General features: G+C 38.5%; 1 protein-coding gene and 2 long non-coding RNA genes across 3 annotated transcripts; 2 read left to right on the top strand and 1 right to left on the bottom strand.

Moving 5' to 3' along the window:
* The first annotated feature begins 42 nt into the window (after positions 1–42).
* LOC140001533 (uncharacterized) lies at positions 43–9,512 on the top strand. The gene is made up of 3 exons (XR_011806805.1): positions 43–838; positions 6,559–6,748; positions 8,706–9,512. It is a non-coding gene; the product is annotated as an uncharacterized lncRNA (long non-coding RNA).
* On the bottom strand, positions 9,513–15,570 carry SPAM1 (sperm adhesion molecule 1). Its single transcript, XM_021267898.4, has 3 exons — positions 14,602–15,570; positions 12,559–12,648; positions 9,513–10,756 (listed from the first exon to the last, which is right to left on the bottom strand). Exons 1-3 carry the CDS (start codon positions 15,568–15,570, stop codon positions 10,106–10,108), a joined length of 1,710 nt encoding a protein of 569 aa, XP_021123573.2. The 3' UTR covers positions 9,513–10,105.
* Positions 10,159–14,828, top strand: LOC106015054 (uncharacterized). Its single transcript, XR_003497450.3, has 3 exons — positions 10,159–10,325; positions 12,580–12,680; positions 13,244–14,828. It is a non-coding gene; the product is annotated as an uncharacterized lncRNA (long non-coding RNA).
* Positions 15,571–15,638: the final 68 nt, after the last annotated feature.

Genomic DNA, 15,638 nt, shown 5'->3' on the forward strand with positions numbered 1-15,638 from the left:
CGGCGGGGAGGAGGCGGCGGCCGGGTGGGGTGGCGGGGACCGCCCGCAGCGGGGCGGCTCCGCCGTGAGATGGCGGCGGGGCGCGGGCGGACCCCGAGGGGTGAAGGAGGGGCCCGGGCGGGGATGGCCCCGGGGTCGTCACATCGCCTGTCACATCTCCTGGCACATCTCCTGTCACATCGCCTGTCACATCGCCTGTCACAGAGTCTGTCACATCGTCTGTCACCCCAGGGCATCAGGCGTCTCCAATGTGGGGTGCCCTGTGGGACCTCACGGGCTGTGTCCGCCTGGCGCTGTGGCGGGGGGCACCGCAGGCCTCGGGAAGCAGCGGGATGGCCCTGGGGTCGCTTGGCTGGTGGTGGGCAGGCTGGGCACAGCGAGGGCCCTGCGGGGTGAAACAACCGGTCTGTGGCTGGAGAGTGCTGTGAGGGGGCAGGACAGGGTGTCCCGGAGCCCCCCAGTGTGGGCATGCAGCTGGGACCGGGATTCACCATCCCACAAATTGCAGCCATGCAGCACTTGTTTATAAGATTTGGAGGACTCAGTCTCCTTTGTGGGATCTGTTTTGTAGTTCCACCTCCCATGATGACAGTTCTCATAGCCCTCGTGCTTCCACTTTCCGCGTAAAAGTCTTTTCCTAAATTGTTCTCTGCATGGGGACAGACTGGCAGTTCTAGGCTTAGCATGTTTTTATTTGGGTTCTTCTCTGACAACGTTTGGAGAGTCTCCCTTAACATGCTTCCCTGCCTCAACAGGAGATGCCTGTTATGGTTGTTTTGCATAGCTGGCAGTGACAAGATATGCAGCATCACAAGGAGTTGTCGTTTGCCTGTGCTAGGTAAGTGGCATTTAGCATACTGTCTTGCCACACAGCATTAAAGAAAGGCTTGTTTTCCCTAAAAATACAGAGGTAACGCTTAACCCGGATCCATCTGCTAAGCTCAGAAGTTGTCATTTAAATTATACATGATACTCTAGGACGTTACAGTGCTGGGTATTGGTTGATGAACTTTTTTACAGGTATAAGCAAAGCACTTCAAAAATGTAATATGGATATTTCTACCTTTGAGACATAGCAAATTCATCAAACCATTTAGAAATTCATTTTTCATGCCTATTTAAAAATAGAATTCGTCATTTTCCAAAATGCAGTTTGTGACAAAGCTCCCTGGTTATGTCCATCCAATAACTGGAAGTTGTTGTGACATTACTGTCAAGAGCAATTGATTCTGGGCTAGCTGTAAAGGTGAAAGATTTTTATGCTTCTTCATGCCCTGGTCATATATACAGTCAAAATGACTCATAATATAATTCTGTGATTTTTTGATTTTTTTTTTGGTAGATATTTATTTATCCTTGTAAATTCAATTGAACATTTTCAGAAGAAAATAGGGTGCTGGAACTGGCCTCGCCACCCAACGTTAGTTCTAGAAAATTGTTTTTCATTGCTTCTCTTATTAAAGTCTGAAAGAAAGCAGATATTAACTAAGTGGCAAGTCCCAAACAAATAAGAGGAGGCTTTTTTTTTTTTTTCATTAGCATAAGGTGTTGCCCTTGATACTGATATAGTCCCTTTGTCTTAAAGCTATTTCCTAATTATTCTTGATTCCCCAGTTTTGGGGGCAAGGTTCTGGGCTAGAAAGACTGATCATTGGATCTGATATGACCATTCTTATGTCATTGGGAATTCGTATTTTTAATGCTAATGTTATTTTCACAGCTTTTTATACTCATGGATAAACATAGTAAACTGGAGGTTGTGTGGCTCAGCAACTGAAACAATTGTTTGCTCATACCTAAGACTGACTCCACTTAAGAGTTGTGTAATCTTATGTTTTTCTGAGTTTTGGAGTTTGCACTCAAGAGATGGGAGTTGCACTAATTATTTGTGTTTCTTCTTACTATGGTAGTTCACTGGTCTCAATCCTTTGTGCTAAGTATAGGGTGAAGTTAAAATGGGGAAGCATTAACCTCAATGGTTCATAAATCTAAATGAACAATATGAGAAGTCATGGGAGGAGCTTACAGGCTGCCAACAAAGATATAACTTCAATGACTTTTCTTAAATAGAGTTGTGTCCTAAGCAGAACAACTAGTGAATTTAGTTTCTTAAGGAGCTAAGAACCATAAACTCCTTCTTTTCTACAATAACTCCACTTTTCCTCTGTCTCCATGTCCCCACTGTTACCTTGTTGATCCACAGCTACATACACCCAAGACTAACTGCCTTCAGCAAACAGAATACAAAATGGCCAAGTTGTTTGACAGATAGAATACTTGTAGTTCATTCAGTGGAGAAACTTGTTCACGTTCTTCTCCCATATCAACCACTACCTCTTTTGAAGTTTGTAGAAACATGACAGATTAAAACTTCTGCCCATGGTAATTGAAGTTGTTCTTAGGGTTTAAAAAGCACTATGAAAATGGTTGGTCAGGCAGCTGGTAAAGTTGTAGACAAAACAACTTCATAAGTCTCTTTTTCTTAGGTAAGAAATTAAGATAGAAAATGGTGTAGTTAATTTACAAGATGAAAAGCTTTGGTGTTTTTGGTTAAAGCTAGAATTTTAGATGCTGCTCTTAAAACTGAGGCAGTAGTGGTGTCTTCAGGCAATTTCAGAGCATGGTACAGCTCTCAAAGTTTTTTGAAACGGTGACACGATGGAAGGAAGGAACTTGATCAGGTCCAACACTGAAGGAGCAGGTAACCAAAATCAGCTATTTTACTTGCTTCTTGGGAGCAGCAAAATGGTCATTCAATATATACATACTGTCCTCAGCCAGCAGTCACAAATTAACTAGCTGATTACCATTTACTCTAAACGTAAGCAGGGGGATCACTGGAGACATGAGTGGAAAAGTTGAGGTGGGAAGTAGGCTGTTCTTGTTGGATGGGTAAACAGATTTGGGGAAATAATTCATAGGCAAACCACTGTTCTTTTCTTTTCTGTTATGAATCTTGTTATTTTTAAAATCTTGTTTCAGCCAAGGCAGTTATCGATTTTTGAATGACTAGATGAAATGTTCCTGGCTGCATTCGAACTGAAAATATAAGAATTTCTCCCTCATCCACATCACCCAGCTGGCAATGTATGGACTAAAGATGGGCCATTTGTAAGGGTAGTTTCTGTGAATGAAGGGGTTCTGATTACTGCATGAGGGAATACTCACATAAAATAGAGCAGTCTATTTTTTCAAGAATTTTTCGATGATGAAGGAGTCCTTAAGGCCCATAGTCAAGCTTAAAGAAACTATATTACAGATACAGTAGCATATTCTGGAAATAAAAAATAAAAAAAATAAACTATCATATCCTAGTAATAGGCCAGCAGAGTATAGGCAGGTAAATTTTAAGACACTAATTCAGCCTACACACCAACTGAAATCTGTTACAGCATTTAGGGGATTGAAATATATTAAAAATTCTTGGAGTATTTGTCCAAGTTCAAAGATCTGTAATATTGTTTTAAAATCTTTTATAATGTCCCTACTTTTGTGATAAACTATATGACAGTGAAAGGCAATTCTTTAGTTTACAGACTGCTTGATAATAGAATATTGTAAAAATATTGCTACCTTGCTACAATGAGCATCTCAAAGGGCATTTGTTCTTGTAGTTAAAAGCCTGAGCAGGGGCACAGAAGGCCACCATTCATTATTCCATGTGACTCTAGGCAAGCCACTTAATCTCTCTGGAAACATTTAACCACTGATAAAATATTTCATTTTTCTGTCTTGTCTATTGAGATTTACACACTTTGGGAACAGTGTAGCTGTGTTATGGTGACATGTAGCACATAGGGTATTGAGACTTGGAAGTGCTCTGTCTCTGAAACAATAATAAAGCAGATCACGCCATTGCAGAGACTCACTTGTGCTATAAAAAATTTAGCAATAGATCTTATGTTTCAAATGATGATGATGGTGATGCTATAAATGTGGTCAGAAAAATTTGACCTGAACCAACACTACAGATCCAAACATTTGATCAATATAAGATGTTTGTGTCTCACATCTTTAGTTCTGACTACTACCAAAGAGATCAGATCTGATTGTCTGTAGCATAAGCATGGTTATTAGTGACAGCTGTAGATCTTAATGAGAAGTCTTCAGCTGAATGAAGTCTCTGGAGAGGAGAACGTGAGAAGTGATGTCTCACTTTGGTATTTCCAAGTTTGTCCTGATATACCAGAGGCTTAAAAAAAAAAAAAAAAAGTAGAATAAACTATACATCTTTTCTGCTAATGAGGCACTGCATGGGTTAGGCACTGGTCTTCCCTTAGTAGGCAAGAGTCAAGCAGCTGCTTTGCTAAGGATAATGGAAAGGCTGTACTGAAGCTCTCAGTGAAAGCATTGTACTGTACCCGTTGGTGTTTATGTGCATCAGCCGTGCCCTCTACTGGCTGGAACCTCAGAGCCTCTGTAGTTAAGAGAGTAAATTATTAAGAGACATCTTAATAATTTTTCTCATACTCCAGTAAAGAAAGGAGTGAAAAATCACTTAAGCATGGATTGTCACACTGACAGAGTAGGGCAGATTAAGGTTTTTAACTCAAGAACTCTTTAGTTTGGTATATGCAGAATGAAAACTTAAACTACGCATTGGATTTACAGACAGCCTGTTTGTATATAATTAGTCCAGTGCCCTTAATTACTAGTTGGGCCCAGCAGTGAGGTACTTCCTACTTTGTTGTGGCATGAACAATACTGTTATTACGGAACCACAGGGTTCCCTTAACCTCCCTTTTAAATGAGGGGTTATTAGGTCCCTGCCTCAGGAAACCATCACTTGACACTGGCAGGCTATCATCTTGTCTCAACCTGGTAGTAGCCTGGGGGAGCAGTATGCTCCAGAAGGAGATTGCCAACATATGGTGTATTTCTTCTGCACAATCTTGAAGTTCTGTTGAATAGATGTGCTTCCTGAGATGAAAACAAAGGCACATAAAGGACACTGCACCTTGTTTGAGGTCCATGTATGCAGCTGAACACCCTTCTCCACAGTCGTGTGCATAGAAACAAAGTGTTTGCTCAACATACAAAGTAGTGATTCACATTAATTTTCATACTGTCTGTTCGTGTCTGATTACTAATCAATAAATACCTAATTAGTTATAAACTAAGGGATATACAAGGATACACTGAAAAATGTCATCTAATTACTACTGCCAAGGAGAAATATAATCAATATACAGTGATGGTGATAACACATTAGTGAACATAATGAAATCCTGAGTTAATTCCCTTAAGGATGCTAATATTGATAGTTGCCCTTTACCTCCCTGCCCTTTACTTTCTCATATGTAATGAAGGGACAACAAATGCAGGAGGATTTTGCAGTCCTGATTGCTACTGACAGCGAGGAGAAAAGTATCTGCTGAAGGTTTAGAACACCTACAGAAGAGAACTGTTCTCTAAAGACCCAGCTCTTTGACTGGCAGACACAAGAACTGAGGATTGACCTCAAATACTTTATGTTTCCATAATCTTTCATAAAGAAAAATATCATGACGGTGGGTTAAAATTTCAGTGGAGTCTTTCCAGCAAAATTGGCAGAAGGGTTTGGGATAGCTACATTGCAGGAAATACTTAAAACTGTTAAGGGGTGAAGTTAGATCAGTTAACTTTTTGAATCTGTTTCTAGCCACCTATACACTATTTTTTTAGTTAGACAAGAAAAAACCTGCAACAAAAGAATTGTAAAAAAAATATTTATTTAAGAAAGATGAAGTCTTAGTTCAGTAAAGCAGTAAATTTTTTTTTGAAACCATACAATATTACTTTGCATTGATATTATTCTTTGGAATGAAACTCATGACTGTGTTGAAATCTCAGGTCATAATCTTGCAGACTGCTTTGCCTTGGCAGAGTGGGTATGTGCTAGTGTGAATAGGCTTGCCCAAACAGGCTGTGAAAAACCTTCCAAATATTTTTTTATTGTGTATGCTTGAAAGACAGAATTTAGTTGTCTCCTTAGAAAGGTCACTTGTGCTTTGTAATTGAATATATTTCAAAATTATGTAAGTGACTGCTGTGCTGTTGTTTGTAATGTTATGTGATGGATAGATACATCTACAAATCTAATCTGTGTCTGGGAGTTGCCTAGTCCATTTTATACAGGCCTGAAATCTTCCACACAACTCTTTGCTTATGTATACACAGCAGGGTGTCCCAGTATGGTGCAAGCATTAACGCAAATTTTCCTGGACTCTTTGGGATGCTAGTCACAACCTACGCTGTCTGCAAAGTGGTCTTATCGGCCTGTCTCTCAAAATCTCTTTGTGCAGTGGTTATTTTTTGAACAGAGAAGCAAGAAAGAAACTGTAAGGGATGGACTAGACTATGATTTCACTTCCGCTCAAATTATGTAAAAGCCAACAACCATCTCTCTTGAAAGTGCTAATATTTTTGGGTGTCCCAGAATAAGCAACACAATAAACCAGATCCAGATTCTTCACACAGAGAAGCAGAATTTTAATGAAAATTTTAGCAAAATTTTCACTAAGAAGAGCACTGATGGTATTTCAACATCTTTCATTTATACCTCTTCATTAAACCCAGTTTAGCATTCCCCAGCCCCGGACTATTGCCAGCCTCCATTCTACATGGAAGTGTGAAGTACAAAATAATGAATAGTAATCAAAGTGAAATGATTGTTCATCTAGTATTTCATCTTCTGAAAAATATAAGAACATCAGAAACTGAAACTATAAGGCTACAGAGACAATGATTACAGGATGTGCAATTAATGGTAAGTGATTTTCGTTTTTGTCTGCTTTAGGAGAATACAAGTTTGGCTTTGAACATAAGTCACCAGCAATGGAAGGAGCAGTTTTCCTTTTCCTTCTTTTCTCCTTCCTTACTCCATGAAAACTCTTGCTGACTCCATGGTGACTCTGACATAGAAAGAGGCAAGACAAACATAATGCAGAGCAAAATAATGTGTTTGGAAAATACTGTAATTACACACAGTAGCTAGGTGACCTGAATCTCACTATGACATGAAGTTTGCAGGATTGAAAGCACGAATTCCAGATACATGTAGGTGACATAAGTATCCAAAATGAATATTCAAAAGGTGGTTGGTACATGAGAGCACAAGATAACTATGGATGGAACTTAGGAAGATGCATTTCTGTGGACAGTTTATTGTGATGGCCTGCTTTACTCTCATTTTTCTATCCTAACTGCTCTCAGGAAAAAGATCAGATGGATGGATCTAATCTAGCATATCAATTACTGTGTTCTTTTATCTTTATAGTGGGAATTGGGAAAAGATTGTCTACATTAAGTACCAGGTAGATAAAAACTGTGGTGCACAAAGACTGACCTGTCCATGTTCACTACTGCTTCACTCTTTCACTTCTGCAGTTCACTTCCTTTGCATCTATTGGGAGGTCCTAAATGCTCTATCTTAACTCTTCTACTCATTCCTACTTCTTTCCTCATGATTTCATCCTCTCCCCAACACCCTGCTTGCTATTACTTGGCTGATAGTCAATGATATTTATGGCAAGACTCATAGGATTTTGTTATCCTGCAAGCTCTCTTATCACAAAGTAATACAAATCCAGTGTCTTCCAGAGAGCCAGCTGTTTACAGAGAAGCTTAACCTCAGGAAACTTGTGATTTAACAAAGTGATGCAGCCTTTGAACTAAAACTCTATATGCCAACACAAAATTTTAGCTGTGTTAAAGGGTTCTGCTGAAAAAATAAAACTTCATATAAGTCATACAAAATATGCTAAGACATTACAAGTGAAGTTTAAAGCTTTTAGAAATCCTTTGATAGTTATCACAGGTTCAACAAGAAACAGAGGGACCTCAGATGCAGCAATAATGCAGAAGGTATACAATGGCTTTTATTTACCCAAGGTCAAACAAACATTGTCAAAGCTGCAGTGAAGAATCTACATTTCTACAGAGGTGATCAAAGCCAGAAGGCTTCTTTGGTACCAGAAAGTTTGCTACAAATATAGTCTTACTCATTAGTCTGCTTGTAACATTGACAGTAGGAATAGCTTTGACTTTTGGACTCAACAGCATAAATGCAATGAGAAAATTGTCACTTTCTTTTTATAACTTGCTGTCCAAAAGCCATAAAACATTATTACTCCATGTTAAATCTAAAGCCTTCATCTATTTTTCTGCACATCTGTTATGACTGACAATCTGAGAATTTGAAGGCGTTGGCTGTCATATGGGTTTTCTGCTGGATTTAGGCATTAACTTTTTGTAAGTAAAGGGCTACTATATTGACATTCCAGGTAGTTCCATTAGTGAGGCACGTTTTATCTGTGGGAGGTGATGATTTATTTATGCCTAGCTCTAGGGAGATTTTTTTAATCTATCCCTGCCAGCAACCACTCTTTACCCATTAGAAGTCAAGCCTTCTGTTAAGCATCTGACATAACAATTTGGAAATATTATTTTATCAAATGAACTGCAGTTAATTGCTTCTAAATGCTTAAGCTGTACATAAATCATAACTGGCCTCAATGTGAAACTGGAATGTTTTCCTTCTGAGGTATATATGCTACTTCAATGTTGCTTTTGTCAATAAAATAATACTAGGCAAAGAGCCTTACTGTAGTTGTGATGACACTGTGTTTATGAGTGGGTATTGACATGTCTTTGACTTGAGTAACTGATTTTCTCTGAATCCAGTGCAGAATACACAAGGTTCTTTCATGTCTCTCCTTTGCAAGGAACATACAAGCCATATGATCTCTGCAAGACAGCTGAACATCTTCAGTGAAGGCATGGGTCTTTTGTGCTTGCCATTTCTCTTCGGAGCTGAAAGAAAGTGGTTTCACCCTGTGGCCTGGCGTGCAGTGTCCCCAGTGGCATGCTTTTCATGTCTGTCTTCCACCAGACTCTTCTCCAGATACAGGTATTACCTCTTTCACCGTCTTACCTATCAACTGCTGTCTGCCTTTCTTCCCTGGCTAATGGCACGTGGCAGTAGTGCCCCCTCTGAGAGAGCGCTCGGTGGCACGCAGTTTTCTGTGCACCAGGGCAGGTGGTTTGGGGTTTTGTGAACAGAACAGATCAAAAAGTCGGTCCTGAGATTACAGATCACAGACACTGAAGGTGAAGAAGGAGAGTCCCAAGACCCCAGCATCACTGCATCTTCCACTGTTGAGTTTTCCTACGGAACAAACTGGCTTCCGTCAAATAGCTTGGTTAGGAAATAGGCAGGCATAGAGAAGGCACACAGCCTCTTGTCGCAATGGCACAGAGACAGTCACATGCACTGGATAGGGCTGGCTGAACGGAGAAACCAGGACTGGTGACCAGTGTCAGCAAGGAGTAAAGAAGCAGATCAGATGAGTTATGTGCTGGGCAGACAAAAGAACTGAAAGCCAAGAAGGGGAAATCTGAAACAAAATGTGGACTTGGGAGAAGAAAAGGAGAAGAAAGAAGGAAGAATTAATGGCTACAGCTCAAATTTTAAATAATGAAGCTGTAATATTTGAAGACAACATTTACATTAAAGCTAAAAACTTTTGAACAAGAGTTCGGAATATACATAATTAAAAGGAAAAGCACACTGTCCTTGTAGATATTGTGAAAAGTGAAAAAGGGTCACATTAATCAAATAAATTTTATGCTGCCAAGTCCCACAGATTTACAGTTAAGCCACATGTTTTTAATAGCTAGTATTCATATGGAATGAAATTAATTTCTGCATAGAGCATCAAACCTGTTGACTGCTCAGAATGAAGTATGGATTGTGATGGATTTAACTGGTTTAACTTGTTGTATATAAAATGGCATTATCAACAAATTTATTTTTCAAACGTAACCGTTAAAAATGTTAACTGTAAAAACAACTTTCTCATTCTGGATTATCCTTTCGTAGGTATAATCAGTATATACAGACTAGTATATTTTTGGCACAAATAGTAGTTTATAGAACTAAACTGGAGAAATAACATTCAAATTGAAATGTCACCTAAGGAATAGAAAAGGCTACCTGTTACAGATAAGACCACAAAGCTGCACCTATTTTACACCTTTCAGGAGTGATTTCTCTGTGCAAGTAAAACCTTTAGAATTTCAAACACAGCTAGGGGAAAAGAATATTCTCACTTTCATGAGTCATTTATATTAAGGTTCTAAAAATCAGAATTAAACAGAGCAGATTAAACATCCTTATTTTATAGGGCGAAGAACTACTGAAAGTACGAGTGTCATTTGCTTCTACATCATATATAGTGGCAGCCGTGACAGCGTTATATTCTGCAGCAGTTATATGGAGTATATTATTTCCAATGTCAGGTTGGAAGTCTTCTATTTCAGGATGTGTCACCTTACTCTGAGAGGTAAGTGAAAATACTGTCCTGTTAGACAGGATCTTTTCATCAGAAGCTTCTATATTAGAAAGTGAATTTGAGGATATCTGAATGCAAATATCTTCTGAAATGCAAGCACGGAGGTATTGGATGTCATTGATATTAACTCTAGGTTCACAAGTGTGCCCTGCATAACAGTGGCAGTCAAATTTTTCTATGAATGTTTGTAGATCCTGAAATGCTGGTTGCCCCTGTAAAGTGTATTTTCCATCCTTTGTCATTTGAATGACAATATTCTTGGGGTTCAAGTGAAGATAGTCACTGGAATTCCATTTTTTCCGTGCACAGGCACCAGAATCTTGGCATAATACTTGGCTACAGATTCTGGCTGCCATTGTGACATTGATGAGGTAAGGAGTCAAAGTCCTCCTAAGGTAGTTGTCCAGAGTCTTACAGGTGTTCTGTAAAAAGAGCATCATATCTGAAAAGTTTAGTGCAGAAACTAATAAAATGTTGTTATTATAATAACAGTACTGTAGTGGACATCTATAAACGTTTATCCTGAGGTTTTGATAATAGTGGTAACTGCTTGTTGGAAGCAGATTTATGAGAAAGTTGCTATATAATTCAAGGATCACAGTAAGCTAATCTCAGGTGGTTGTTGAGTATGTTACTAAAAGCACTTGCATTAGAAAGTAGATAACTTTAAGCTTTCACTTTATCTGTATGACACTTCCTGTAGTACTTTGAATCAGATGCATTTTTAAAAGTTCCTTTTTATGTGTCCTAAATATTTTGAAGGGATCTTGAAGGGAAAAAAAATACACAAAACATTTCTTCAACCTGAACAAATAATTTTTCTATTACGTCATCCTGTGATACTCTTCAGTTTTCCCTGACACAAGCAGCTGGCTGCAGGAATAGGGACCTTTCACAGCATTTTTGAATGGAACGCATTTTGGGAGGATGGTCAAAAACCATGTTAGGGTAACATCTAATTGATGAATCTGGCATATATTTTGTGCATGCGTGGCACAGTATAATAACTGGAGGTTTGTTGAACTCTTTTGTTTCTGAATCTATGTTTTCTTAGGGCCATTTACCCAATACCACACATAAATACATAGAAAAATCTAGTTACACCCAAGGAGATCATCTCAATGAATCTGAGGTATATGTAATTGTTTTTCTTTTACGTATATCTAAAATCCGTGCCTAGAAAATTTTGGTTTATCCAGTTCATGCAGAAGTGAGGCTCGCAGTAATATTTCATTGCTGAGACACCACAGACTGTGATACCCTTGAAAAAAGGTGCCATTAGTGCACAAATGCATAGTCTGGCTGAGCTGTAGAAAATCCTGTTTGCTCACTTAAGTTTCAAAATTTGAAAAATCAGAGTTGATATGCTTTCTCATACAAAGAATGGTCAGTGGGACACTTCTGAGAATTTGACCCTTACAGAGCTGTGGAGGTTTATTTGGCCATGCTGTCTGTGACAGTAGTGCTTCAGCAGTGCTGAAGATTTTTGGTTCTTTGCTCCTAAAAGGCTTCAGAAGTGTCTTCCCATACAGTAGTTTATTTTATTCAGTTTGCCTGGGTATGAATGAACTAGTTCAAATATTTGAATGTCCTTACAACAATGTTTCTCAAAATGTGTTTTTGACCTTCCTAAGACAATCTGATTTTTTTTCCTCTTCTGACTCAGACCTTTCTTATCATGGAATTAGTCAAAGTAGTACTTACAACACACAGAACAGGCTAGAGCTGATATTTCTCATGCTGACTCCTAGTGTTTCCCAGTGTTAAATATTATTGCCAAGTGCACCATTTTAAAAATAAAAAGTGGAAGTTTTTTTTTAAGAATTGTTCTGTGCAAGTTCAAGTATTTTTTTTCTGTACCTCGCGAATGGAATGTATGAAGATATGGAATTCTTTCCTTAAGTTAAGTGAACAGGTGGTGACTCACTTACAGTTATCATAGTAGCTTGTCCAGTTACTCATCACCAACATTGAAATTTCAAAAAATTGAACTCTTATTCTGTATAGTCAATGGCAATCTTCAAATCCTGATTATAGTTTTTTTGCCTTTTTGTTTGTTTTTGTTTGTTTGTTTGTTTTTATAATTAGTGAAGACAGTAAGTCTGCTGACAATATGGATTCATTTTTAAAGTAGAAGATACGATGTAAATAATTACAATGTTTTATATCTTTTTCACTTTATTTTTTCTTTAAAAATGTCATATTAATCATTAATCTGGCATACCTTACTTTGTGTTAAATTCAGATCGCCCCAGATCACGACTCCAGAAGCACCCAGTGCAGCAGACTCTCCAATGGTATTTACCAGGTCATCCTGAGAGTGAATGTGGAAAGAATCCTACTGATGTAAGTAAGCTATAACATATGGGCAAAAGGTATAATACGTATAGTAAATTACATAGCCAAAATAACCACTCTGAAAACAGCAAGCAATTATGCACAATGCAAACATTCTGCTCAGAATTACACTACGTTATTATGGGATGGAGTTGAGCAGGTGATACTAGAAAATACTGCCAACTATCTCCAGTGTATATATGTCATCTGGTTAGAAAAACATGACTGTAAAACTGAGCCAGTGGTTTGGCCCATGCACTCCACCAACCATCTTAAGATTTATTTTGCTGCATTGCTTCCTGACTGCTCAACTGGTAGTAACCAATTTCACTAATGCTGCCTGAAGCAGAGGCTGGAAAGCACAGGTGGGTGGGTGGGAGGAGGGAGGTGTCTGGTTCTTATTATTATTATTTTTGGTTGGTTGGTTTGGTTTGTACTTAATTTCAGTTACCAGAAAGTGCTGAAGCTGAAAAGTAGCAAGAGAATAGCTTTCACCAACATCAATCTATTTTCTCAGGAGGATGCCTCTGGCCTTTTACAGAGATTGATCTGGGAAATTTGTTTCTGTTCAGCTCTCTTTCTAGAGTCAGCTATTAGCCCAGCACTAACAAAACATGAAAACCCATGTGGGATGGGAGAGGACTATGGATAGAAAAAGAACAAGGAAAAAACTTTCTGTGGAGAACAACATGAAAAGGAAGGATGTGAGGGTTTCAGTGAGTAACAAGAAACCCATCAGGGACTGTAACAGCACACCCTCTTCCTCAAAGATATATACAGAGCAGGGGGAAATGCTCAGTGATGCTCCAACTAGGATGCTGGAAGACACAAGGCAGTCACCAGGACCACTTCCCCTGACTTCCCCTTCTTTGTGACCTGGATGACCAGGAAGAGGTTTTACAAAGTGGTGGTATCAATGATAGCTTATATATAAAAAAATATTAAAAGGTGTAGCCAGGAGTGTAATAAGATGGTTAGACCTTAAACAGAGGCTAACCTTGACAAAACCGTGAGATGCTGATATGCCATTTAGGAGGCTACCCCAGTACACCTAAGGACAGAATTTCCTCACCAGCTTTAAAACCCATTTACCAAAGAATCAGCAAACTTAATGTCCTTGCTTTGATTTTTAAAAATTGAATTTTGCATCAGTACTTCAAGTCCTAGACAGGCAAGGAAGTTCTTTGACTTTAGAGAACTAATTAAATTATCATCAGAAAAATCAGATGAATTGGGGTGGAAGAAGGGTAATTTACTGTTTAAGAACTCCTGCAATAGAAGTTGTCTTAATATGCACCTCGTAATTTCAAAAGAAGAAAAAGGTTAACTTTCTGGACACGGAAGTGATTGCTGAGTGACCTCTCATTCTCCAAATGTACACCGAGGAGTGGGAGAGGCATGAAAGTATGAAAAGATCTTACACCAATCATCTTTAATGTCCTTCTACAGTCCTCTTACAAAAGCAGAAGAAATATATCTCCTACTTATCAAAGTGAAGAGCAAAGAGTAAGAAGCACTTCTATAATAAAAAATAAAGATTTTTTTTAAAAATCACTTTTATTGTTTTTCCTTATAACTTTTAAAAGCAGACATTTGGCCAGCCCAGTTTTACAAATTCTCTTGGAAAGGTTATTCTTTCCTCTGAGTTAACATACTAAATTATGCTTTTTAGCTTACATTTTGCAACATGTGAGGACTGTTCAGAGGGCAAATTATTATTTAGTAAATAATTAGTAATTTCATTAGGAAGGCTTGAAAATAAACCTCTTACTGTTCAGTTTGCACATATTTAGTTGATAGATTAATTTATTTTTATGCAAAATCTACATTTTTTTTTTCCTGAAACAAATTAGTATCTTTGCTAAATAAGTGTCACCTAGTAATTTCTTTCCACTTCAGTTTGAAATATTTAAAGTGTAGCTCCACTCACCTGAGAGAGATATTCCTCATAGACATCGGTGAATACTGGTCGTGTATATACAAAAACTGGAAGGGGGTAAGTAGAATTGGAGACATACGAAACTCTAATGGCTTCTTGAACTCTGTTGCGAACAAAGAGTTGGGCATTTCTGGAAGATCTTAAGGCTGTCTCTAGATAGACAGATGGATAAAGTGCTGTGCTTTTCTCCCACAACCAATTAAGCTCATTATTTCTTGCTATTTCAATATCCAAACAGGTTCCTGTATAATTATGTGGGTTTTGTTTGTAATCATAGTTATAACAGTCTGGGTAAAGGTAGTATCCCCATAGACGTTTTGGTTTCATTGCTATGCCCAGCTTCAAAGACTCCAACATAATAGATTTTGCTGCAGCTTCAAATTTCATTTTAGCTGTAGTCCTGGCTTCAGCTTCTGATAGACTTATGTCTCTCTGCTGAACGAGATCAATGGATTCCTGTCTATAAATGTCTTTTGATCCCCAATTCCTTATCCACAGAGGTCTCCAGTTTTCCCAGTCAATGACAGCCAATCCAGATTGTTCATCTGAAGGAATATAGAACTGGATGTCCTCTTTGGCTTTTTTTAAATGATTCTCCAGCTGCAAGAGTTGGGGGAGTCCTCCATTGAATGCCTCTCCTGTGATTTCGTTTATGTAAGGATAGTAACCAAGCCTGTCTGGGTAGAATAGAGTAATGTTTTGTCCAATGGATGTCTTCAATGTACTTCCAATGAGAGAAAAAAATGTCATATCCAGATGCACTCCAGTCCTTTCAGAACAAAGTTCTGTAGGAGCATTCCAGATAGAAAGGAATGGTGAATTAGAAATAAGTGGACGAGCTCTTATGTTCAGAGATGAGCAGCAAGAAACTAGAACAGTGGCGAACACCATACCGGATGCTATGGGATACATACAAGTAACACGAATTCCAAAACTTTGTATTTGTCTTAGAGTTTCCATTGTAACAATTGCAGTGGTATTAAGTGCTTCTGATCCAACAAAAATTAAATGCTCTCTGGGTGTTGACA

Source organism: Anas platyrhynchos, chromosome 1 (assembly GCF_047663525.1).
Source record: "Anas platyrhynchos isolate ZD024472 breed Pekin duck chromosome 1, IASCAAS_PekinDuck_T2T, whole genome shotgun sequence".
Classification (NCBI taxonomy): Eukaryota; Metazoa; Chordata; class Aves; order Anseriformes; family Anatidae; genus Anas; species Anas platyrhynchos.

Excerpts from the sequence above, each read along its gene's own strand:
- SPAM1 (XM_021267898.4), bottom strand. The coding sequence starts at position 15,570 with ATGGAAACTCTAAGACAAATACAAAGTTTTGGAATTCGTGTTACTTGT. Across the intron at positions 12,649-14,601 it reads ATGAGGAATATCTCTCTCAG|GATGACCTGGTAAATACCAT; the intron begins GTGAGTGGAGCT and ends ATTCACTCTCAG. Across the intron at positions 10,757-12,558 it reads TGAATTTAACACAAAGTAAG|AACACCTGTAAGACTCTGGA; the intron begins GTATGCCAGATT and ends CTCTTTTTACAG.